A 27,013-nucleotide genomic window follows, 5' to 3' on the forward strand; every position below is an offset into this window, starting at 1 on the left:
GAACGGCAGTCCAAATATTTATGTAAAATTACTTTGCAAATAGAACCACTAAGCCTCATTTTCAGAATGTTACAGACAAAGTGGCTGTTGCGCATGAATGATCAAAAACTGCACCAAGTCCAAGGGCAGCTGCATCCCATAGGATGGAAAGGCAACAAAAGAATAATAAAAAACCCCAGGAAGAACACATTTAAAATTGCAAGGTTAACATGAACTAGAAGGAGCAGCATTGCCTTAACATAGCCAATGCAAACACTCATTGTGCACATCCTGTAGACAAGAGCAGTAATTTCAAGCTTTTATGTGATATGCAACTTTGATAAATACACATTCTGGGAAGAAAGTCCCTTTGATTTGAACTGACTGCTGCTTAAGCGAGAGCCCAATTTAAGGAAATTATTACATAACCACACAGTCTGTGCCAGAAAAAGGAAATGTTTAAGTGGTTAAAAAGTCAACAGACTTCAAGCATTCAAAATTGGACAAGTAGGGAACACAGCTTCCAGATTGCACATTCAGAAAAAGGAGTTCTTATCCACTACAAAATACACACACACACAGGGTACACAGTTTAGGGCAAAAATGCCTCTTGAAGAAGAACCATTTATTCACTAGAGCTCCTCTTTGTCCACCACAATTCTAGTAATACATATGTAATTAAACATTGGTTAAAAGGAAACTGCAGGTTGCAGCTTGTTTTCATGCATGCTTTAATTAAATAGTGCTCAGACCAATATATCATGAATAGAATTAAATGAAGGTAATATTTCCATTCAGTAAACAGGAGTATCAATTACAACCCTTTAGTCACAATGAAGCGTGGTTGTAGGCAGATGAAATGTCGTGAATTAGCAGGAAATTAATCTAAATTAAATGTTAATGTTAAACAATCTTTTCAGAAATCTCATATTGCAGTACAGTTACATATCCACACAGACATTGTGTGGATGAAATTGAAGCAAGACCTATTGAAAACAAGGGTTTCTGGCCCTAGAATACTATTGCAGTATGCCGGATGACTGAGAAAATACCTAGAGAAAACCTATTTTATTGGATATGATTAAATGAAACCATTGGATATAGGTACTGCAGATATAGAGGTCGTACTGTACTACTAAGTTAAAATTGAATAACCATTGTTTCATTTCATAACATTAATGGGTTTAGCAATGTTTTAGCTCACAGTAACATAGTTAGCTACTTTTCATTTAAATGGACAAAAACTGAATTGAGAGTGAATAATTTGTGTCAGGTACTAACGGAAGCTATAATCTAGCAAAGTATGGAAGGCCTCCAATTTCCTCATCTTGATATAAACATTTTAGATAAATGAATGAATAGATACAATGCTGTTGATTCAAATTTACATGAACTACTTTGCTCTAATGCAAGACAGATATCTTTCTTACAGCAATGAGGTGGTGGTAGTTAATTTTATTTACACCCTGGCTTTTCCCAGATTGGGACTCCAGGCATCTTACAAATTAAAATTAATTAATCTAAAGACATAGAAAAACACGAAAATAGAATGAAACTATCAACACTATTCAAACAATTTAAAAACATGTTGACTGTAGTTCAGATCACAAACTTTTTATTGCTCAATTTAGAATAAGACTAAAGAGATCAGGGAAAACACACAGACAGTTAGATATGATCTTACTAACATTCCTAGCAAATATGCAGTGGAGGTGAAGAACAGATTTAAAGGACTAGATTTAGTAAATAGAGTCCCAGAAGAACCATGGACAGAAGACAATGACATTTTTAAGGAGGTGACAACAAAGTAAGTCCCAAAGAAAAAGAAAACCAAGAAGGCAAAATGGTTGTCTGCTGAGACACCGGAAGTAGCCCAAGAAAGGATGAAAGCAAAAGGAAACAGTGATAAGGAGAGATATGCCCAGTTAAATGCACAATTCCAGGGGTTAGCAAGAAGAGATAAGGAACTATTTTTAAAGAAGCAATGCATGGAAGTGGAAGAAGACAACAGAATAGAAAGGACAAAAGATCTCTTCCAGAAAATTAGACACATTGGAGGTAAATTACAGGCAAAAATTGGCATGATAAAAAACAAAGATGGCAGGGACCTAACACAAGCTGAAGAGATCAAGAGAAAATGGAGAGACTATACAGAAGATCTGCATAGGAAGGATAATAATATCGAGGATAGTTTTGATGGTGTGGTGAGTGAATTAGAACCAGACATCCTGAGGAGTGAGGTTGAATGGGCCTTAAGAAGCATTGCTAACAACAAGGCAGCAGGAGCCGACAGGATCCCAGCTGAATTGTTTAAAATCTTGAAAGATGATACTGTCAAGGTGATGCGTGCCATATGCCAGCAAATATGGAAAACCCAAGAATGGCCATCAGACTGGAAAAAAATCAACTTATATCCCCATACCAATAAAGGGAAATGCTAAAGAATGCTCAAACTTTCATACAGTGGCCCTTATTTCTCATGCTAGTAAGGTAATGCTCAAGATCCTGCAAGGAAGACTCCAGCAATACGTGGAGAGAGAGAGTTGCCAGATGTACAAGCTGGGTTTAGAAAAGGCAGAGGAATGAGAAACCAAATTGCCAATGTCTGCTAGATAATGGAGAAAGGCAGGGAGTTTCAGAAAAAACATCTATTTCTGTTTTATTAAGTATTCTAAAGCCTTTGACTGCGTGGAACATAATAAATTGTGGCAAGTTCTTGGTGGTATAGCATACCAAGCCACCTTGTATCTCTCCTGAGGAATCTGTATAAGGACCAAGTAGCAACAGTAAGAACTGACCATGGAACAGACTGGTTCAAGATTGGGAAAGGCGTACAGTAGGTTTGCATACTCTCACACAATCTATTCCGGTTGCTTCTGGAATAGATTGGGTGAGGGTATACAACTCTTTGTTTGTTTTGTTCTGCTACAAATGTAACACAATTGTCTGGTTGCCCTTGACATGATAAATAAATAAACCCAATCTATTCAACTTGTATGCAGAACACATCATGAAATGTGCGGGGCTTGACAAATGCAAGGCTAGGGTTAAAATTGCTAGAAGAAATAGTAATAACCTTAGATATGCAGATGATACCACTTTGTGGCCGAAAGCAAGGAGGAGTTGAGGTGCTTTACGCGCTTTACGCGCGAGTAGGCCGCACGGGGCTGCTCCTTCCTTGGCAGGCTCATGCTGTCCATCAGGCCCGATGGGCAGCATGAGCCAGCCAAGGGAGACTAACCCAGCGCGCCATGCAGTCATGCCGGCAGCATGACCTTGGAGTTGTCTACGGACAACGCCAGCTCTTCAACTTAGATATGCAGATGAGCACCACACCCCAGAATCAGACACAACTGGACTTCATGTCAGAGGAAAACCTGTAACTGGGAAAATTGTGGAAGATCCAGGGTGGGAGAAAGAACTCTTGTCTGTTGGAGGTAGGTATGAATGTTTCAATTGGCCACCTTGATTACCATTGCATAGCCTGACAGTTTTTAGAGAGAATCCTTTGTTGAGAGGTGATTAGCTGGCCCTGATTGTTTCTTGACTGGAGTTCCCCTGTGTTTGAGTGTTGTTCTTTATTTACAGTTACAATTTTAGAGGTTTTTTTTAATACTGGTAGCCAGATTTTGTTCAGACTAGAAATAGGAAGATTTCCCATTCTGTGCTCTTGGAATTATGGCCTAAAGAGGGCTAGAAAGAACCCCCTCTAAGGGCCCTTCCACACAGCAAAATAAGATATGTGCAATGTGCATAGGAATTTTTTTATTCATTTTTAAAAAAAACCTATAGTCCAGCCCTCCAATGGTCTGAGGGACAGTGAACTGGCCCCCAGTTTAAAAAGTTTGAGGACCCCTGGTCTAGAAACTTCTTAAATAAATATTTTAAAATAAATGTATTGGTCATCTCTCATGCACATATATAAAGAGCAAGAGACAAAGACAGGCAGACAGACAGATAATATTTTTTTAAAAAAATACTGTTCTTTTTTTATTAAATGTGCAAATTTAAAAATTAAAAATACAGAATGAATAAAACCTCAGCCCCATGAAGATACAGACTCCAATGCAGTCACATTCCTTCTCTTTGCCTAATGAAGAAGCCTATGGGCTTCCAAAGTAGCATGAACAATTTTGTGCTTTTTGATTCGGCTAGTAAAGATATACATATATACTTTGGATTTTGATTGATGATCAACAAGTATTTTTGAAGTATCAGTAGGTAGTTACCCCAAATATCCATGATTGTAGTTTAAAAATTAACCACAAAGCCTGGATTGACTTGTCATTTAGCCTTGTCACATGGCCACCAGAATGGGTGGGTTCCCCCCACACACTGGGTGAGTTCTCTAAATTCTTGTTTTTAAAATAGGAACCATTCCCTTCTCTGAGTACAGTGGCAAAAGGCAAGAGCCTAGTCTGTCCCAGGAGAACGAAAAAGAAGCATTGACCTATTCTCTCCACTTCTAACCTTTTTGAATACATGGGAAAATGGTGGTGGCTGAGACAGCATTGGTCCTTTCCTGTTCCTGCAGAATGGCCCTTCACTTATCCATGGGGCCATATCAAAATTCATAATTTGGCCTCAAAACCTGCCTTCGATTTACACATGTAGTCAACTTATACGTGAGTATATATGGTACTAAATTGTAATTAATTCCTTTTTGGAATGATGAAAGTGTGTCTACATTATATTACAATAGTAGCCACAAAAAACTGGGAAAACGTTCTTTTACTTTAAAATCTTAGTGTCCAAATTTATGTTTTTCTACTAGTAATATGTGCAACATATAAATTCTTTCAGTTGTCTACTGGGCTGATATTGAATTCATCAGATATTAGAGGCAAGGAGACTATTTATACAACTAAATTTCTATATATGACATTATGTTATCATCCTTCATCAATTTGTTAAGGCCGTTTTACACCAGTAATACCACATTGGAATTTCTGTTGGAACTGTGTTCTTAATTCTGAACAAATATCCTATTGGTTGTCACCATGCAGACCCCCCCAACCCCCCCCCCCCAATAATACAAAAAAGCATCCATGAAATTTGGACATTTTAATATACACTTCCTCTCTGTAATGAAGAATGGGTACCAGAACCCCACCAAATGCAAAAAGAAAAGAAACAAAATAAAACCCAGTTAAATAATATTTTCAGAATTTCCTCTTAGTGTTGAATATGGTGTTAACTGGGAATGCACACATTTTCTTAATCCTGTTTCAATCTGAATTTTTGTCATTTTAAGTTATATGTGTGCTTCATTTCTAGAAACAGCTACCTTACTAATTTCAAGCCAAAAGAATTGAAAAGAAAAGGTGCAAATATTTTCAACCTCTCAGCACCCCCTGCTGGGCTCTGAAGCTAGAGCCCATTACACACTTCCAAAACAAAACAGAGAGGAAGGCTGGCAGGAGCCATGCTTCTAGGATTCTATTATACTGCACCTTTTTTTAAAAGGGGAAAACCATTTGCACAACGAAAGCTTATTTACATGTTAAGTTACATAATGCAAAAAAATAAATAAAATAAAATGTAATGAAATGCATACAATTCAAAATTGCTAGACTATTTCAATTACAACATTCTTGTTTTGTCTATTGAGCATCTATTGAACATTTTTAAAAGTATTTTAATTAACTGGATAATAAACTTCCGCTACAAAGAACCTGCGGTTCTCCAGCACAAAATAAATGTTGCTGTTTGATTCTGTACAACTTTATGGCTAACATTCAGTGTGTGCTATGTACATGTCTTCAAGTTGCTTATCAACTCTTGGTGACCCCATGTATTTCATGGGTTTTCTTAGGCCAGGGATACTATAAGGTGGTTTTGACAGTTACTTCCTCTGAAATCTAACCTACAGCACCTGGTATTCATGGGTGTTCTCTCATCTAACTTCTAAGCGGAGCTTGCTCTACTTAGCTTCCAAGATCAAGCAGGATATGATGTTATTAGAGTATTTAGGACAGCCCCTTAATTAGAGGCCCTGTTTATTGAATGAGGCTTACAGACAAGTATATATGTTTAGAAAATACTAAAGAACTACATTCCACTGAACACTGTGGGGTCCTATTAAACATGCCTCGGATGCCACTGTTAGGATAACTGTGCATTAATTAACCTTAAAAAAGGCTTTCAACATTAAATAAAACATTTTATGCTAACCCAATTAAATATTTTAAAGTTTCTTGCCCACACAAACATATAGCTTGAGTTTTACTATGGGGAAATAATTCAAAGAGAAATTATTTTGTTTGGGGAAGACAGAACTGTAGACATGTATCAATGGATTTCTGTTATTGTTGCATGCTTTTATGTAATTCCCAATTCATGGTGACTCTAAAATCTATTATGGTGTTTTCTTGGCAAGTTTTTTCATGGTTTTCTTCTCAGGCTGAAGAAATGTGACTTTTCCAAGATCACCCAGTGAGTTGAATAAGGATTGAACCCTGATCTCCTGAATTCCTAGTTCAACACTCAGACAGGTATGCCACTCTGGCTGTTACCTCTTTAGCCAGGGAAATCAACAATAGTAATGTTCAGTTGTTGATTTCTCTGAATAAAGAGGTAAGATTCTGCCCTAAGTCTTAAGCTACGACAGTTATTTAGCTTATCCATGTTCTTTGTTGTTGTAGTTGTCACCATCATTTACAATATAGTTGCATTATTATACATAGTGCTTTGCAAGTAAAATAGACATAAACTAGTTATCTGCCTTAAGACTTACAGTCCAATTGAGGCACAACACAAAAGGAAAGTGGGACGGCAATCCAGCGGTTGCTGCCTCCTCTTCCTTCCCTCCACAGAAAAGGCAATGGCAGTTGGGATGGGGGTGTTCGTCTTTCATCTGCTTCTGAGCCTATTTATTTATTATTTATTATTTATTTACTATATTTTTATACTGCCATTCTCAGCCCGAGGGCAACTCATGGCGGTTTACAGGATGGCGCAATTTGATGCCCACAATAATATAAAACAGTTAAAACATTTAAACAGAGATAAAAATTCACAAAATAATAACTCCAATAAAAACATCAATAAAACATAGGTCTTCTGCATCTCATTACCAAAGTCATTATCCAGTCGCGTTGTCCAGTCAATCCAAGATCAGAGTTTGCCTGCTACACTGCATTTGGAAAACCCTGCTCAAATAGCCAGGTTTTGACTTTTTTACGAAACATTAAGAGGGTGGGGGCCGATCTAATGTCCCTGGGGAGGGCATTCCACAGCCGAGGGGTCACCGCTGACAAGGCCCTGTCTCTCGTCCCCACCAGCCGAACCTGTGGAGCAGGACCTCCCCAGAAGATCTTAAATGCCTAGATGGTTCATAAGGAGAGATCCATTTGGCTAGATAAACAGGGCCAGAACCGTTTAGGGCTTTATAGGCTAAAGCCAGCACTTTGAATTGTGCTCGGTAGTAGCTTGGCAGCCAGTGGAGCTGGTGCAACAGAGGAGTTGTATGCTCCCTGAGTACCGCTCCTGTTAGTAACCTAGCTGCTGCCCATTGGACCATTTGGAGCTTCCGAACAGTCTTCAAAGACAACCCCACATAGAGAGCATTGCAGTAGTCTATACAGGATGTAACCAGAGCGTGGACTACCGTGGCCAAGTCAGCCTAGTCATGATGGAGCTGTCCCAGTCCCTCTGAAACCACAGTAATATCAGTAATCTGACTATGTTGGTAAATCCCCCCCCCTCTCTCTCACACACACACCTTCCTCCAATTATGATAATCCCCTTCCAGAATAGCCAAATTCATGTACAGATGTCTGCCTGCAAACTTCAATCTAAAAAAAGTAACTTTTCATGCTCTGACCTAATTCCCCCTTTCTGTATGCCATATAAAGTTAAAAGTCTTGGAAAGACTCAAAGATGTGGAAGCAATTATTTTTATTTGTAGCAACACAGTCTAGCCAGAGGTGTTCCAAGTATTTTGGAAGTTTGTGCACATACATTGTTATGAGTGCAGCCCTACCCCTTGAAGATATCCCCAAAATATGCATAGACACTGAAGGAAGAGCCACTCAAAGTACACAAGGTCAGGGTGTAGTTACTTGGTGCCGCCCTGTTAGTATATTGCTGTAGCAACTGGTTAGAATGCTTATGTAAAACTATTGTGAACATTAAAAAGGGAGACTTAAAAGTAGTTTCAGTTGTACTGGAACAACTTCAACAACAAATGAGTTTATATCATTGCTTTTGAGATCCAGATTACTAGCATTTATCTATGATGGGTATGATCCAGCCACAGGCTAGTATAACCATTAATTTCAATAGGATAATTAAGCAGTAGCAGAAATCTCTCTCACACTATAATCAATGGGACTGAAAAGTATTCAATATTGGCTTAATTGTGCCCTGGATACACAAAAATAAATCATTTTTGAAAATATATGTGCTGCTGACTCAATTCCCAAATGCTCAAACCACTTCAAAATATATTTACAAAATATAAAGCTTCATACAAAACCATATACTGGCAGTTTCTCCCTTCCACAGATAGTTATAATATGCTTTGCTAACAGTGCTTTGTTTACTTCTTCAAGAGTCAATAAACTTCCAAATCATGATTTGGGGATCAGAAATTGAGTTGTTCAATATTTTTTCCTTTCTCTCTCAAAGTTTTGTTTTTAATTTTCTGTTTAGCATTAAATCACAGTTTGGAATTATCTTGAAATGAGTAAAGTGTGGATTGACTGTGCATGCCCAAATGAGTTAGAAACACTGCTATTACTGATTTAGAAACCAACAAAAAATTGCTTGTTTCTTCAGCCCTTAAAATACTAAACAGAAAAGGTGAAAGTGAAGTTGCAAAGTTCCTCAGTTTTCTGATTTGTTGTGATTTTTCCAAATCATTTATTTATTTAGAACATTTATACCCTGTCCTTCTCAACCTCCGAAGAGGAACTCAGAATGACTTCCACCAGGCAACCAATCAGTTCCGACACAGTATAAAACATATCATAAAATACAACCATATACATTAAAAACAGTTATAAATATAAAGTATTTGCCAGGTTAAAATCGTCATCCAAATGAGTCCATTGCGGTCAAATAAAGTCTTATGTTCACCAGTAAATTGGTCTATTCTGCAAACGCTTGATCCCATAGCCAGGATTTAAGTTTCTTCCGAAAGGTCAGGAGGGAGGGGCAGATCTAACCTCATTAGGGAGGGAGTTCCACAGCCGAGGGGTCACCACAGAGAAGGCCCTATCTCTCATCCCCACCAAACTTGACTGTGATGGCGATGGGACCGAGAGCAGGGCCTCCCCAGATGATCTTAAGGTTCCTGGTGATTCATGGAAGGAAATACGTTTGGACAGGTAAACTGGGCCAGAACTGTTTAGGGCATGTTTGAATCAGAAAGTTGGTAATTAATCATCAGAAACGAACACAGTTGGCCCTTTGTAACCACAGATTCTGCATCCATGGATTCAACCATGCAGGGATTGAAAATATATTTTTAAAACTCCTTGGTTTTTCCATTTTATATAAGGAACACCATTATACTCTATCATTGTGCATAATTGGACATGAGCGTCCAGAGATAGTGATATTCATAAGAGAACTAAACCCCAAGCAATACCAAGGACCCATCGTGGTAGCTTTTACAGGTTTTAGTGAGAATGCTAAAATGCACAGAAGAACATTAGGAATAAATTAAAGAAGCATTTGATATATGTCATAAAAGTGCTATAATTATAGAATGGAAACTGAAGAGAAATAAAAAAATACCTGGGAATGCAGAGGGTGTTTGCACGACGGTTGAAGATAAGTGAATTATTCCAGTTAAAAACACGATACACTGATATAATATTTTGTACTGAAATAACTCGTATACCTGAACCCTTGAATTCTATTCACCCTTCTCATAGATCCAAATAATTATTTCAGGAAAATGCTGCCTGCCCTTGGCATGTCTGCCAAAAACAGCAAAATAAAAGAAATGTCAGCCCTGCTTTGCCGGGAGGTAAAAACAGAACAAGGGGAAATAAACAAGAATTGTCAAGAGCACAGAAAATCTTTACACAATATAGACTCTTGTCAGTCAAAATGTTGCTGCTATTATGCACAGTCAGAAAATAAAATGAAGAATACAACACACATTTGCTGTCTGATAATTCAGTGTGTATTCACAGTGCTATATTGTTGCAGAGTCTTCAAAGTCTTTCAAGGCTATCTCCTTGCCTCCAGACTAGATACAACATCATTTTTTAAGTGCTAGAGAAAATTGTTTCCACTTAGACATTCTTGCCTTTTTAATACTGGCAAGAAATCATTGGTGACAGTTGGCTCTAGTACCATTAAGGCAGTGAATCTAGGAGCCATGGTAGCGCAATGGGTTAAACCCCTGTGCTGGCTAACCACTGACCTGAAGACCTGAAGGTTGGTGTTTTGAATCTGCGAGATGGGGTGAGCTTCTGTCTGTCAGCCCTAGCCTCCCATGAGGGGACATGAGAGAAGTCCCTCACACGATGGTAACACATATGGGCGTCTCCTAGGCAATGTCTTTGTGAACGGCCAATTGCCTCACACCAGAAGCAACTTGCAGTATGTTCTCAAGTCACTTCTGACGTGATAAAAAAGTGAATCTACTTCAGGTTTTAGTGAATGCACCAGAATAAGTTAAAAACCTTGGACTGCTGTTGCTGAGTGAAACAACAATCCACATGTTAGAAACCACAAGACTTGAGGCTACCCAGTGTTTTCCTGACAAAATTTGATCAGAGGAGGTTTGCTTTTTGAAATGATGTCATCAGAAAGCGGGAAGAGGCTGTGAAAGACTCCATTGTACAGTATTTCAGCTTGGTCCTCTTAATGAAGTTCCTGCTATGTCCTTCACATCTTCTCCATTAGTACTAGATCAGGCCTGCCCAACTCAGCAGTAGTAAGGAGGCAAAATTAAAATAGTTTGAATGTCTTTGGGCCTCAGGTAGATTTTTTATGCCTCTTCAACACTCTTGGGCAGACAAGGTTAGAGAATTTGTAAAAGGACAATTCCTAGGATTCCATAGAATTGAGCCATGGAAGTTCAAGTGGTGTTGAACTATATTAATTCTACAATGTAGATACACTCTCTCCCATGTTCCCCAACATACATGAAAACATTCTTGCCCCCATTTTCCTAGCGGCTCCCTCCTCATGTGCAGCTTTGCCTCATTCCTTTTCTGTCTCCCACAGCTCCCTTGACCCATATGTCTGCTGTGACTCTCTCTGCCCTCAGCCTGGTGCAAATTGCCTCTGCTCAGTCATCTGTCCTCTTTTGAGGTCACCCACTTTCCAGTCCATGGGGCAGATGAGTGGACCATCCATACATGGAATTTCGTACAAGGCAGGGTGTTGGGAGTGGGGAGTAGGTCCTCCTTCCTGCACACAGGACAGTCTGGGCAGAACACACTTTACAAGCAGAGTTTCCCCAGCCACACCAATAGCACCAATAGCACCAGGCCAGTGAGAGAGAGAGATATCCCTGGAGAGGATGGTGGCAGAAGCCTTTAGCAACATGGTGAAAAATGGCAGAAGGGTGGGATCTGTTGCCTCTCTGCGGCTTGCTGCGAGATCCTGAAGGGGAGGCAGGTTTGGAGCTGCATTCTTTGGGGCTGGAGAATGCCTGTTGGGAATGTTTGGGGATATAGAATTAAAATGACAAAAGAGGAGGTCCTGTGGAAAAAGTCCAGAGATTCTGGGTGCATCTGCACTTTGGAATTAATGGAGCTTGACATTACAACTCCCATGACTGGCAGCATGGGAACCAGTGAGAGTGGCAGCCTCTTAGAGTTACACGTTGTGCATGTCTGTTCTAGATGAACCTGTTTGTGGAATGGGGAAAGGCAATGCAAGGATTCAGCTACCTCTCAGCTGTAGGATGCCCCATATTAAATGATGAAGAAAAAGTATTTGAGAAATATATCTTGAAGACAGGTATATATAGAGGAAAAAGAGAGTGTGCTTGGCATACTGCATGTAATGTACAGCTGGCTCTCCATGTTTCCAGTTTAGATTTTTGTGAATTTAATTTGATTAAAAATGTTATCTATATTTATTTATTTATTTATTTATTTCTATCCCACTTTTCTCCTGGGTCAGGACTCAAAGTGGCAAACAACATATAAAAAAGCAAAAAATAACATGCAATAAAAATAAACAGCAACATCATAAACATAATCGTATCTAATAAACGTATTTTAAACCCACATTGATGCAATTAAAATCCAAGTAACACAATAAAACATTCAATAGATTTAAACAGATTTAAAAACCCATCTAGAATTAGTTCATTTAGGCCATATCTTTAGGTTCTCCATTGCAATTCTTTGATCACCTTCTGCCAGAAGTTGATCATAGAGTCATGCTGGAGGACCTAAAGATTCCTATACAGAATATTTCAAATGGAGTTTTGCTGAAGAACCAAGAAATTCCTAGCATTTTTTATTCATGATTTTTCACATTTGCCGGAGTATTGTGGGAAGATTGACTGTATATATTTAACTGTATAACATTAACATATCTGAGTTTCTTTAACAGTAAGAAAAAACTATTCCTGAATAAACTTTCTAAATCTTTTATAAGTCTATTTGCTAATACTGAAGCACAATATTGGTCTAGATGTTTACCTTATTGTTTTTGTTCCAAAACAAATATTTTTAAAGCGAAAACGAAGAAAATTAAATTAACCAGATCACAAACACTCTGCTTCTCTGTTACAATGGATGATCAGCTTAGCAACCCAAGAGAAAACAGCTGTGCGTATCAGTCTTAAGTTTACAAATTTCATTACCAGCATCTTGCTGTTTTGTTCTCATTTAAGCAAATACAAAAGATTTTTTCTGTTTGGTATATTAGTGTGCAAATGTAGAGAGACCATTATGATTTAGCATCTATACCAAGTGTTGGGTTTTTTGGGGGGGGGGGGTAAAGTAAGACCTTACCGCTTTTAAAATTATCACAAAACATAAAATCATTACAAAGTATGATTTATTCAAGGTTTATAGTCAAAGTCTCAAGCTCCTCAGTGTTTTAGTATTTTATCCATACATATTGCTAGGTGTGATACTATATTAGAGTATTATCCATGTCTCTGAATTCTCTTCTATAAGGTCATACTTAAGATAAGTCGGGATTAACAGGGCCACTTTCATCAAATGAAATAGAGAGGCAGAAACAATTTTTGTGATTAAAGCTGACAAGTGCTAATAGAAAGTTAAACAAAAAGCAAAACAAGAACAAAATGACTTGTAGATAAATACCTTGCAGATTTTCCATTTAAGCTTCCTTTTGACATATGGAGCAAGTTAAACTTATCTATCTGCACAGTTGTATTAAATCTTATGTAATATGTGAACAAGCCCTTCAGCCCAATTCTATACATATTTGGTTAGCAGTAAGCCCCAATGAGTTCAATGGGGTTTACTTCCAGGGAAACGGACATATGATGGCACCATAAAGACTAAGAAAATTGTTCTTGTGTAAGCTTTCATGGCCTATGGTTCACAATACTTCAAGATATAATAAATGTGAATGCCTTTAAGGTGCCACGTGTCTTCTTACTGGACACAATTAAACAGTAAGCCTTATTGTATATAGCACAATCCAATGCATGGCAACACAAAAGTAATCACTATTGTGGTCAATAGAAATTATTCCAGATCTGCTGCCCCTAAATACCATATTTTGATGAATTATAATTTTAAGGGATATTAAACAACTCCTCATAACTATATGAATGAATACTAAGTAATCAAATCTTCAATCAACCTGGAGAAACAGTAACGACACACAAAAAAAAATATCTTAGGATGAATTTCATTGATTGTCTTTGGCTCTTAGGATAACCTTTTATTTCCTAACACAGCTGAATAACAGTCCACATTTTCTACTTTGAATTCTAATATATGGCAGTATGGACTCAGATAACCCAGTTCAAAGCAGATATTGTGGAATTTTCTGCCTTGATATTCTGGGTTATATGGCTGTGTGGAGGGGTCCTAATCTGAAATCTGAATACAATTGTTTATAATTACAGTAGAGTCTTGTTTGTCCAACCTTCACTCATCCAACATTCTGTATTATCCAACACAGTCTGCCTCCCACCCGGATCCACAGCTGTTTCAATACATTGCAATGTTTTGGTGCTAAATTCATAAATACAGTAATTATTGCTGCTTTTTCTCTCGATTGGTTGTAAAACATGATGTTTTGGTGCTTAATTTGTAAAATCATGACGCAAGTTGACATTTAATAGATTTTTCCTTAATCCCTCATTATTATCCAACATTTTCACTTATCCAACATTCTGCCAGCCTGTTTATGTTGAATAAGCGAGATTCTACTATATATCAGACTGAACACAAAGCATTAACTTTAGCTTTATACATATGATCTACATTTTTATATAGTCCACATAATAAATAGTGTCAGAAGCAAACTCTGTTTCTGATAGTATCCTGTGTAGAATTACAGGGGAAATGTTCTCAGCAAGTTATTGCAATGCTTTCATCTTTCGGAATAAGCAGACAGACTAAAGCAATTTGATCTCACAGCAAGAAAAAAAAAGCCAGCTCTAGAAATCCGGGAAAGTAATATGAATATCCCCTCTAGCAAGCTTTAAATGTAACAAATAAGTTGCATTTAAAGTGTCTCATTTGCAGAGAAAGTTGCAAGTGCACACAAGCCGTATCAAGATATATTTTTCCCGAAAAAGTCTTCATGCATTTTTAAATGTTATGCTGAGAAAGAGCTGACAGAGATTAAAAATAAGCATAAATTTCAGGCAAAATTCATGTCTCTATAGATAGAAAACACCACATAGTATTCACATCATACACACTCAGGGGCCTTCCACACAGCTATATACCCAGAATATCAAGGCAGATATTCCACACTATCTGCTTTGAACTGGGTTATCTGAGTCCACACTCCCATATAATGCTGCCACATTTCTTGCTTTTTCCTTCTCCTTTCCTCTTTTAAACCATGTAATTACAGGCCTTCAGGTAGGTCCTAGGGAGCTTTCCCTATTTGCTACAATACATAATAGGGGCAGGATTTTACCGGCATCTTAAACTTTTTAATTACTTTTTAATAATTCCCAAACGTTTTAGTTATTGTTTTATTTATTATTTATTTATTTCATGAATTCCTATGCTGCCTTTCTCCAGTGACCCAAGGAGGCTCACAACATCATTGCAACATACAATATAATATTGAACCATTGATTAAAACAACCCCAAAGAGTTACATGGATGCTCCCTTATAGGAAATTAAAACTAAATTTAACGCAGTCTAAAATTCTCATGTGACAATAAAATACCATAAAATACTAGGCTTCTGTTACAGTTCATTTAGAAGCTATTTCAAACAGGAAAGTCTTCAGTTCTTTCCTAAAAGACATGAGGGTGGGGGCTGATCTAATTACTTCTGGCAGCGCATTCCAGAGCTTCAGCACTGCACCTCAGAAAAAGCCTTCTCCGGAAATTGTTAACTGAAGGCTGTCCCTGAACAGTGTGGAGATGAGTGTCTCCCTACTAGACCTTAAGGATCTGTCCAGTCTATATGGAAGGACACAGTAGCTCAAGTAGTCCGGACTGAAATTGTGTAGGGCTTGATAGGTAAAAATCAGCACCTTAAATTGGTCCCAGAAACTAATTGGAAGCTGGTGGAGCTGTCTCAACAGGAGGTTGGTGTGCTTCCTGGAATCAGCTCTGGTGAGCAACCTGGCTGCCATTTTCTGAACCAACTGAAGTTTCCAGACACTTTTTAAGTGCAGTCCAATGGAGAGCACATTGCTGTAGTCCAACTGGGATGTAACCAGTGTGTGCACCACCGTGGCCAAATCAGATTTCTCCAGAAATGGGCACAGTAGGCACACAAGTTTTAATTGTGCTAAAACAGTCCTGAATACCGCTGCCATCTGGGCTTCCAGATTTAAGGATCACCCTCAAATTGCTAATAAATGTCAAAATTGACACTGGCCTATAGCTGTCCAAATTAGTAGAATTAAGGGATTGTTTTTCAAAAGAGATTTCACCACAGCTTCTTTTAGCACCATGGGCACCTCACCTTGATTTAATGAGGCATTAATCAATTCCCTTATCCAGGCCACACTCCCCCTATCTTGTTTTACCAGGCAGGAGATGCAAGGGTCAAGAATACATGTGGTGGCTTTCACTTCTCCCCAGATTTTGCCTGCATCCTCAGGCAAAACCAATTGAAGCAAATTCATCAAAATCGGACAAGATGGTGCCCTGGCTACATCCACTGGAGCTGCCATAATGGTGGCATCCAAATAATCCCAAACCCAACTGATCTTATTGATGAAATGGTGGATGAAGTCCTCACATGTGGTCCTCTGCTTTAGGATTTAGAAGCCTTTTGATCACTCTGAAAAGTTCTGAGGACCTATTTTTGGCAGCAGCAATAGATGTCGAGTACATGGCTTTCTTTCTGCTGAAAGCCTTTTGATTGTGCTTAGCCTTCTGGAGGTGAGATATGTTCTGATTTTTTTTTTGCCACTCATGCTTTAGTCTCCTTCTGTTTCATTACTAATAGCTCCTTGGAGAACCAAGGGGCCACTTTGGCTTTGCATCTGGGAAGGGCATACTTTTGAGTGATTGCATTGACAGCCCTGGCTGACTCCGTATTCTAGAGATTGATCAGAGCATCAATAGGATCACCCACCCTGGTAGCTGGAAAATCCCCAAGAAACATCAGGAATCTGTCTGGATCATAAGCCTCCTGGGGTGAACCATCTTAATGAGTCTGCCAACTCCATGAAGGATAGGGGGCCCAGTGAGTCTAAATCTAACCAAGGAATGATCTGATCATGACAAAGGGACTATTGAGAGTTCCTCCACCATCAGATTTTGTCTCCCATCACTCTCCAAGTCAAGCACCAGATCCAAAGTGTGTTCAGCCTTATGAGTGGGGTCATCTACCACTTGGCACAGCCCCATGGCTGTCATGGAGGCCATGAAGTAATGAGCTGCATCTATAAGGGTTGATTTGGCATGGATGTTGAAGTCTCCCAACAGCAGCAGTTTGGGAGAGTCCAGGTCCAAGATCAATCCCGTCAGCTCAGATAGGAATGTTGTTGAATATCTGGTGGGAATCCCTAATGTTTGTTCTCGGGCAGATTTGGAGAATCTCATATTCTATTCTGTTTTCTCAATCCATATCTTCTCCTACCACTAATTGAGGGAAGGGAGGATTGGAAAGATTGTTGGCCTGGTCAGTCCATAGCACTAAGTTGGGAGTGTGTTTTCTCTGATTACTCTCTTAGCAACCGTTCAAAAGACTCCTTGAAACTATTTGAAAATAGTTCTGGGGACAAAGTTTCTGGGAATGGCGGGATATCCATCTCAGCTTTTTCCCTATGGGCATGATCAAGACACATTGTACTGTCAAAGGTTGCCCCACTTGTCTGAATCTTCTTAATAAGTATCACCCTCTGGGCCGTATTCTTGGTGACATCCCTTCTAGATTATCTTGGGCCTGAGAAAGGGTACTTGTTACTTCTGTACTCCGGGTCACCATCTATGCCAACTATACAGTCCATTGTAAATTGAACAGTAATAATCAACCGATATAGGAACTTGTGGAGATGACAATAGACTGACCAGGAAGCCAAGTATTGTACTTTTTCTAGTATCTTTTTTATTTCACAAGCTCCAGAGGAAAGGATAGAATAAATTATTTTAATTTTCATAATACAGAAACATAACAGCATTGCAAATTACTTTAAATGCTCCATGGAAAGTTTCTAGCAAAGACTTTAGTATGGCTACTGACATTTCCCAAGGTTTCATATCATCCTCTAAAAGAAAAAATAGCCCTTCATCCATTCACTGATTACAGAATCCTATCTGCCAGAGCAGAACATAACCTGCTCTAACAACCTGTAACCCTTGGTCTACAACCTGTGCTCTGAAAATTCATGCTTACATAAGAATTTTACAAAGGTGCTACAAGATATTTTTTAAATGTAATTAAGGTGTAATAAATCTGGATGAAGTTACATTTTATGAATATCTGTCCATTAATGTTAGAACTTGATAGGACTTCACCATGCCTTCCTTTAATAGGATTTATTAGCAGGGCTCTTATTAGATCTTGGTTTAGAACCCCAAAACTGAAAGACTTTCTCATTATAGTTTGTCCTTTAACCTGATACCAACATCTGAACTTTTTCATTTCACATTTGCAATATTTTGGAATTAGTTTATTTGGTTACTATCTAAAATCAAAAAGACATAACTGGGTGGTTTCTAAAACCACAGCTTTATTCAGCTAATTATCTATATGATTCTTTATGTTATAACTGTAGTGCTTTTATTATTTCTGATTTTATGTGATGAGTATTTTAATAGTTGAAAAGCATATTGAAATGATAGTGATAATGATGAAGACAATATTTCTTTTGGTACTGTTCCATTATCTGGGCAGAGGCCACCAGGGGGCACTAGAGAGAGAAGGATAGTCCATTTTGGGGGGAGGGCAGCTGAAGGAGGAAAACCATTTTCGCTGTTTTTGCTGGTTATTCCTCCTCTCCACTTCCCATATTATAAACGAGGGCTGTTTCCACAACAGGTTCATGGGTAGGGGGAATAACAGGAAAACAAGGGGAAATGGTTTTACTCCTTCAACTCACCTTCCACCCCCATAAAATGGACTAGCCTTCTCTCTCTAGCACCCCCTGGTGGCCTCGACCCAACTAATAAAGCAGTACCTTTCCTTTAAATATAGTTCCTAGTATGTAACAAAAATAAATTACTTTGGAATTGTTGGTGTGTTGGCTTACCCCTAAATTCACAAAAAAATTAGCTATTAGTCTACAAGTGTATTCATTCACCTTCCAGTTCACATGGTTTACATATTTATGCACGTGTAAATTTTTAAATAATAAAATCAAACCAATGTAAAGTTGAAGGCTTTCATAGCTGGAATCATTGGGTTGTTGTAGGTTTTTTGGGCTGTATGGCCATATTCTAGAAACATTCTCTCCTGATGTTTCATCTGTATATGGCAGGTTGTGAGGTTGTGAGGTCTGTTGGAAACTAGGAAAATTGGGTTTTATATATCTGTGGAAAGCCCAGGGTGAACTTTGGATTTTATATATCTGAAAATTGGGTTTTATATATAGTCGAGGGTGCACTTTCCACAGATATATAAACCCCATTTTCCTAGTTTCCAACAGACCTCACAACCTCTGAGGATGCCTGCTATAGATGTAGGTGAAACATCAGGGGAGAATGCTTCTAGAACATGGCCACAGAGCCCGAAAAACCTACAACAATCCAAATCAAACCAACTTATTCTTATATATTTCACAGGTGAAAAAAAACTTTCCTGGTGTTGAGGATTTTTAAAAATGAAAGTTGTGGGAATTTTAGGTAATTTTAACTTGAGGTAATTTATAACAAATAATTCTACTACGTTCACTCCTCTCATGGAGTCCTCCCCCCTTTTCTCCCTAAACTAGCTCTTATTGCATTCTGCCTGAGCCTTTGTTCACAACAGGGCTTTTTCAGTTAAAAGAAACTCTCCAGTGAAGGAAAGTAGGTTTATCACAAAAGGCTTGCCATTGGATATCACAAAAGACCTGCCATTGTGGTTCAAGGGAAACTGAAGCCCTTTTACAGGTGTCCCTGGCACACAATTTTTAAAAAAGAGAGCCTAGAGCCAAATTAATTTCTCCATTGTTGAAAGCAGAATCTAACTCTTCATAGAAGGTTCTTTCCTTTTGTAAAAACAGCATTCCAATATTATACTAAGTTGGTGGTTTAAAAAACACACCTTATCACAGTATCAGTAACTAATGAGAAGAATGTTGGTTAATGTAATACTATTTCGTTTTAAACTTCTATACTATTTTAGATTGTTTGTGCTGCTAAATAGTTTTACTTGCAGTTTCTTATACTGTGTCTTCTGTTTAAAGACCTATAATAATTACAGTAAATTATTCATTCAAATATTTTAAAAGATGGATATTCCAATTTTCCAGCTCTACTCTAACCACTGTGATATTGCCAGTAGTTGTTTTCATTCCATTGTTAAAGAATTAGATTATTATTATTATTATTATTTATACCCCGCTTTATCTCCCTAAAGAGGATTCATGCATCTAGGAATATACTAGCTGATAATACAGAGCATGAAAAATATATTCTTTAAGTGATGGAGTGGCATCATTGTCGCCTAATAAGACTTCTGAGATCCAATGAAATTTTCCTTCAGTTTCCAAAATTCTAGCATTTCAGTAATTCAAAACTTCAGTTTAAAATTTAGAAATACAGTTTAGGCATTCACAGGAAAGGGTGCAATCCAAGGAACATTGCAAATATTAAGAATTCTAAGTGCAAACAATTTGTAGTGCCTAGCTCATTGCAATGCTACGAAATTGAGAACTGAAGGAAATTTTACTGAGGAAAGAATTCTTATTTGGGAGTAATTCCCTCATTCACACACACCCAGCTACATCATGAATGAATCTGACTACAGGAATGCAAGAGGTAGTTATTTATGGGAATCCTGAACTCTGCAAAGTGGAACCTGGCCAAAATAATATACATTTAGAATTAGAGAATTCTAAGCATGTAAGTATTTTAATTTTTTGAACGCTACATTTCTCCTGGAATAGAATGAGATCCTGGGCTAGAAAATAAATGAATGTATATTCTTGTCCAAAAATGGATTTGCCAGTACTCAAGCAAAAGAAACAGAAACCAAAACCAGGGGTGAATAATGTCATGGCAATGCTTTAGTGCAATTTTCACCTGGTATTCAGACATCTGAAAGTTTCTGCATAGAAATGCAAAGACATAATGGTTTTCTGTGCATCTTTTCTGCCAAAAGTGTTGTTTCCAAATATGTATGTGGGTTTCTTGATGCAAGATTACTGTTTTGTGACAATGAAAACCACATAGTTGCACAATTACCATTTTATATAAAAATTTATTTGTGCAAAATTGTATTGTGCACAATCACAACAGTGTGGTACATGACCCCTAAAAAAATTAAGCGCAATGCACACAAATTTGGGGGGAAATTGTTGCAAATTTCACCACTTTTTCCATATTTGGTGGGCTTGTGAGGAAGCTCTAAAATATTGGAAATTTATACATGAGGAGTCCCAAAAATATTGGGAAGGTCATTCCCAAGAAAACCAGAGTACTATTTATTAGCTATTACGTACTCAGACCTAATCTTGGACCAAAATAAGGATATTCTATTCAGTAGAATACCACAAATATGATATCATAGCCATCACTGAAACCTGGTGGGATGACTCCTATCGCTGGAATGTAGATATCGAGGGGTATAACCTCTTTCACAGAAACCGAACAAAGGGGAGAGGAGGCGGAGTAGCCTTATATGTCAAAAACTCTTATGCTGCAGAAGAAATTCAAGACAGCAATCTGGGAAACCAGCTTGAAATCATCTGGATAAGAATCAAGGGAACTGGGACTCAAAAAGATGTCGTTGTAGGCGTCTACTACAGACCCCCAAGCCAGGAGGAAGATCTTGATGAAGTCTTCTGCCAACAGTTGACCAAACAGGCACAGAAAAGAGATGTAGTAGTCATGGGCGATTTCAACTATCCCGATATTTGCTGGAAAACAAACTCGGCCAAGAGTACAAGGTCCAACAAATTCCTCGCTTGCCTTGCAGACAATTTCATGGTCCAGAAGGTAGAAGAGGCAACAAGGGGATTGGCTACTCTTGATCTCATCCTAACAAATGCGGAGGACCTGATCGATGCGGTCGAAGTGGTAGGATCCTTAGGGGCAAGTGACCATGTGCTCCTGCAATTTGAGGTACAAAGGAAGGCCGAAACTAAGACAAGTCAAACCCACATTTTGGACTTTAGGAGAGCTGATTTCCAAAAAATGAAGGAAACGCTGAGCAGCATTCCGTGGACACAGATACTAAAAGACAAGGGAGCTACGGATGGATGGGAATTTCTCAAGAGTGAAATACTCAAGGCGCAATTGCAAACCGTGCCAACAAAGAGAAAAAATAGGACAAGTGCAAAGAAGCCAGAATGGATGTCCAAAGAACTTCTAACTGTGCTAAGACACAAAAGGGACATGCACAAGAAGTGGAAAAAGGGAGAAATCACCAAAGAAGAATTCAAACAAATAGCCAACACCTGTAGGGAAAAGGTCCGCAAGGCTAAAGCAAAAAACGAGCTCAGACTTGCCAGGGACATTAAAAACAATAAAAAGGGCTTCTATTCTTATGTCAGTAGAAAAAGGAAAAACAAGGAGGCGATAGGACCTCTTCGAGGAGAAGATGGGGCAATGCTGACAGGGGATAGGGAAAAGGCAGAACTGCTTAATGCCTTCTTTGCCTCGGTCTTCTCACAAAAAGAGAGTCTTCAACCTCAGCAAGATGGAGTGGATGAGGGATTGGAGGACATCCAACCCCAAATTGGGAAAGAAGTCGTCCAGGAATACCTGGCCGCTCTTAATGAGTTCAAGTCCCCAGGGCCAGATCAACTACACCCAAGAGTATTGAAGGAACTAGCGGAAGTCATTTCGGAACCATTGGCAACCATCTTTGAGAGTTCTTGGAGAACGGGAGAAGTTCCAGCAGATTGGAGGAGGGCCAATGTGGTCCCAATCTTCAAGAAGGGAAAGAAGGACGACCCAAACAACTACCGTCCGGTCAGCCTCACGTCGATACCAGGCAAGATTCTGGAAAAGATTGTTAAGGAAGCGGTCTGCAAACACTTAGAAACAAATGCAGTCATCGCTAATAGTCAACATGGATTTATCAAAAACAAGTCATGCCAGACTAATCTGATCTCTTTCTTCGATAGAGCTACAAGCTGGGTAGATGTGGGGAATGCCGTGGATGTAGCGTACCTGGATTTCAGTAAAGCCTTCGACAAGGTCCCCCATGACCTTCTGGCAAGGAAACTAGTCCAATGTGGGCTAGGCAAAACTACGGTGAGGTGGATCTGTAATTGTTTAAGTGGACAAACACAGAGAGTGCTCACTAATGCTTCCTCTTCATCTTGGAAAGAAGTGACAAGTGGAGTGCCGCAGGGTTCCGTCCTGGGCCCGGTCCTGTTCAACATCTTTATTAATGACTTAGATGAAGGGCTAGAAGGCATGATCATCAAGTTTGCAGACGACACCAAATTGGGAGGGATAGCCAATAGTCCAGAGGACAGGAGCAGAATTCAAAACGATCTTGACAGATTAGAGAGATGGGCCAAAACTAACAAAATGAAGTTCAACAGGGACAAATGCAAGATACTCCACTTTGGCAGAAAAAATGAAATGCAAAGATACAGAATGGGGGACGCCTGGCTCGAGAGCAGTACGTGTGAAAAAGATCTTGGAGTCCTCGTGGACAACAAGTTAAACATGAGCCAACAATGTGATGTGGCGGCAAAAAAAGCCAATGGGATTTTGGCCTGCATTAATAGGAGCATAGTGTCTAGATCTAAGGAAGTAATGCTACCCCTCTATTCTGCTTTGGTTAGACCACATCTGGAATATTGTGTCCAATTCTGGGCACCACAATTCAAGAGAGATATTGACAAGCTGGAATGTGTCCAGAGGAGGGCGACTAAAATGATCAAGGGTCTGGAGAACAAGCCCTATGAGGAGCGGCTTAGGGAACTGGGCATGTTTAGCCTGAAGAAGAAAAGGCTGAGAGGAGATATGATAGCCATGTATAAATATGTGAGAGGAAGCCACAGGGAGGAGGGAGCAAGCTTGTTTTCTGCTTCCTTGGAGACTAGGACGCGGAACAATGGCTTCAAACTACAAGAGAGGAGATTCCATCTGAACATTAGGAAGAACTTCCTGACTGTGAGAGCCGTTCAGCAGTGGAACTCTCTGCCCCGGAGTGTGGTGGAGGCTCCTTCTATGGAAGCTTTTAAGCAGAGGCTGGATGGCCATTTGTCAGGGGTGATTTGAATGCAATATTCCTGCTTCTTGGCAGGGGGTTGGACTGGATGGCCCTTGAGGTCTCTTCCAACTCTTTGATTCTATGATTCTATGATTCTTCATTTCAACGGCAGCAAGAATATCATATGCAAAACTCTGAAAAACAGACAAAATTCCAGAAATGGACGACTGGTTAAGTCAATTATGGAAAATTAGGGATATGGACCAACTTTTTTTTTTAAAGAACAGCTCAGGAAGCCCAATAAAAAGGACGGATTGGTCTTCCTTTGAAGAATATGAGAAGGTGAAGAAACAGAAGGACAGTGCCTTATAATGTTTATTATTATTATTATTATTATTATTATTATTATTATTATTATTATTATTTCTGAGCTTATAGAGTAAGAAGACAACTTATACAATTTCAATTATAACAACAATTAATAATAGAATATTGGCTAAGACAGAGATTGGAAGTCAAAGGAGTCCTTCCCCCTCCCCCCCCCCCCCCCATTTTTCTAAGTACCTTTTTGCATTTTTGCATTTTTGTATTCTTTTTTGGTTTTGGTTTAGTTTTTAATTTCTTTTTAATTATTATTATTTTCTTCCTTTTTCCCTCTCTCTCTTTTTTCTAATTGCTGGAGCACCCTTTAAGTCTATCTTTGTTTCTTTAATTCTTGTTAGTTACTTTCCTACTTTCCTATAAACCTAGAGTTCTCCCACTTTTTATGTAATATGGATAAATCTGTTTTTTTCTTGTGTGTGTGTGTGTAATAAAAATTACTTTTAACAAAACAGCAATCCTGACAATGAAAACCACATAGTTGCACAATTACCATTTTATGTAAAATTTATTTGTGCAAAATTGTATTGTGCACAATCACAACAGTGTGCTTTGTGTTCAGTCCTCCCTCCTGTAACTCATATTCTCAAAATTCTCAAAATATGTCACAATGTACAAATACTAGATGAACTAAAAAAATGTATTCTCCACAGAAGGAGGAAAACTGGAAATTATTCATCCTCACTTGTGAGGATAAAAATAGTTGAATATTTAAATTCCTGCCCATTAGATCAGGTATGAGAACTAAACAGACATCATAATTATCATACACACATATAGCATTTCTGATCACCCCAATCTTTCTGTTTCAATTGTATGACTGAAAGTAGAAAAATAATCAAAACTGGAAGTCAAAAATACTAATGTACTACTTTTCAAACTTATGTCACTATGTGCTCCCCTTTGTATTTAGATTTAAGAAATGAGAAGTTCATATTTAAATAAATTGAATAGATATCTCATTGAGTCCAGCTTGCAGTCCATTCATCCATAAACAACTTCCTATAGTACACTGTTTTAGGTAAAAACATTATACACACCAAGCTCTAATGGTTGAATTATTTTCACATTTACTTCTGGAAGTTTCAGTTGTGCACAACTGCCCACAATGACTAAGGAAACGGTATTTTCCCTCCTACTACAGCCTTTGGTGAAACCTAAAGATCTTCAGAAGTTTTCCTACCATTCTGCAGAAGATTCTGAGGGTACGTTTGGTGATGTAATTGTCCCCTCCTGTGTTCAGTGATGGACCTGCTTTTACTAGCAGAATAACTTAGTTGGATCCTGACCAGTGCTTTAAATTGCACACCATTATTCATTGACATGGCAAATTTGGACCTTCATTACCACAGTTCTTTTCATCCGAATAATGGACCTTAAACCATGATTCATATGTTCGCTACTAGTGCATCAACATTTAAACATGAAACACTGTAGGAGCCAAATACCATAAGGAAAATGCTTATGTGAAATAGCTTTCAGCAGCAAACACCATAATGGTTCTTTTATTGCCTAGTATCAATGCATATTGTTCCAAGAAGAAATCACTTAATTAACCTCTGCAGCTTTCAGAATTAGCATATACAGTCTTTGGGCATCATTTATCTGCTATGCCCACTCATCTTCCTTTTTCAGACCTCCACAGCAAATAATTACATATCTGATTCAATTTTAATATTAATGTTTAATATGAATTTCAAATCTTTGATTGTCAATGCAATGTTATCTGGAAATATTTTGCAATATCTATTTACTTAAACAAAAACTGTTATGTATTTTTAAATTGTTGTTGTTGTTACTACTACTACTACTACTACTACTACTGTATTTTCATGACAACTACCTCCAGGAAACCTTTGAAAGCACAGAGTGGCCATTTTGTTTAATTAAATCAGGACTGGATCTCATTTTATGCCTTTCAGTTCTACATAAGCCGCTGGGGATTTCACATAAGAAGATTCAAGGGACATACATTCTATTTGTGCTTTATCTAACAGGTCAGGTTCCCCAATCTGGCATCCCCCATGTGTTGTTCATTATAATTATAATGAACCCTAGTCAGACAGACCAAAGTTCAATGATGATCACAATGATTATAAATAACACCTGGAGGATACCCAGGTAGGTGTTGTTGCAACAGGTCTTTTAGCTGCACACGAACTACGGATACTGTATTCTTTCCCGCTCCTTCCAAAGTCTAATCAAATGTTCATGCCAATGAAAAGAGATTTATGAAATAGCCATTTTTACAGAAGTATCTCTAACATGAATGGCTGCAATTTGCACAGCTGAAAATTACAGGACTCATGAAATAAAAGTATTCAAATATAGCTCTCTAAGTACGTGATAGGCTCTAGCGCTGCTACAAATATTCTTAACAAAATTGCAGAAAGTGAATAGCTGCTGGTTTTTATCACAGGTTTAAAGTAACATAATAAGCTACAAAGCTGTGATAGAAAATAGAAGGATTCTGCAAATTGTTCTCATTTATTACAAGATACAATTATTTTCCCCAAAAAAATTTCATATGAAGACAGAAAAGCAGATAGATCTCAATCCAATACTTGCTAAATGCACAACTATATTCAGTCTATATTTTTATTTGCAAAAGTACACTCACATAGCTTGCAGTATTTGCTCCATTTAGTTCAGTTGCGCTGCTGAGAGGGTGCCTCCCTCTGACTTTGTTGTAGTGCCATAATGCCATAAAAGCAGTTGTAGCACCTGCAGGATCAGGAGGCCACAGTGACTTAGTTGTGCAATTGCCAATGGCTTCTGGGCC

At 38.4% G+C, this 27,013-nt stretch overlaps 1 protein-coding gene across 6 annotated transcripts in view; it reads right to left on the reverse strand.

The window, feature by feature from the left end:
• The window catches only part of ASXL3 (ASXL transcriptional regulator 3), a 145,902-nt gene that overhangs the window by 73,882 nt on the left and 45,007 nt on the right, over positions 1-27,013 (reverse strand). The window contains exon 1 of one of the 6 annotated variants that reach the window (XM_060775239.2): positions 26,852-26,935. The exons of the other annotated variants lie outside the window; for them this stretch is intronic. Coding sequence (XP_060631222.2) covers positions 26,852-26,874 — 23 coding nt within the window. The 5' untranslated portion in view covers positions 26,875-26,935. Of the gene's footprint in view, positions 1-26,851; positions 26,936-27,013 lie in introns of those variants that run through there. 6 annotated transcript variants of the gene reach the window in all.

The sequence above is a fragment of the Anolis sagrei genome, chromosome 4, assembly GCF_037176765.1.
Source record: "Anolis sagrei isolate rAnoSag1 chromosome 4, rAnoSag1.mat, whole genome shotgun sequence".
In the NCBI taxonomy this organism is placed as follows: Eukaryota; Metazoa; Chordata; class Lepidosauria; order Squamata; family Dactyloidae; genus Anolis; species Anolis sagrei.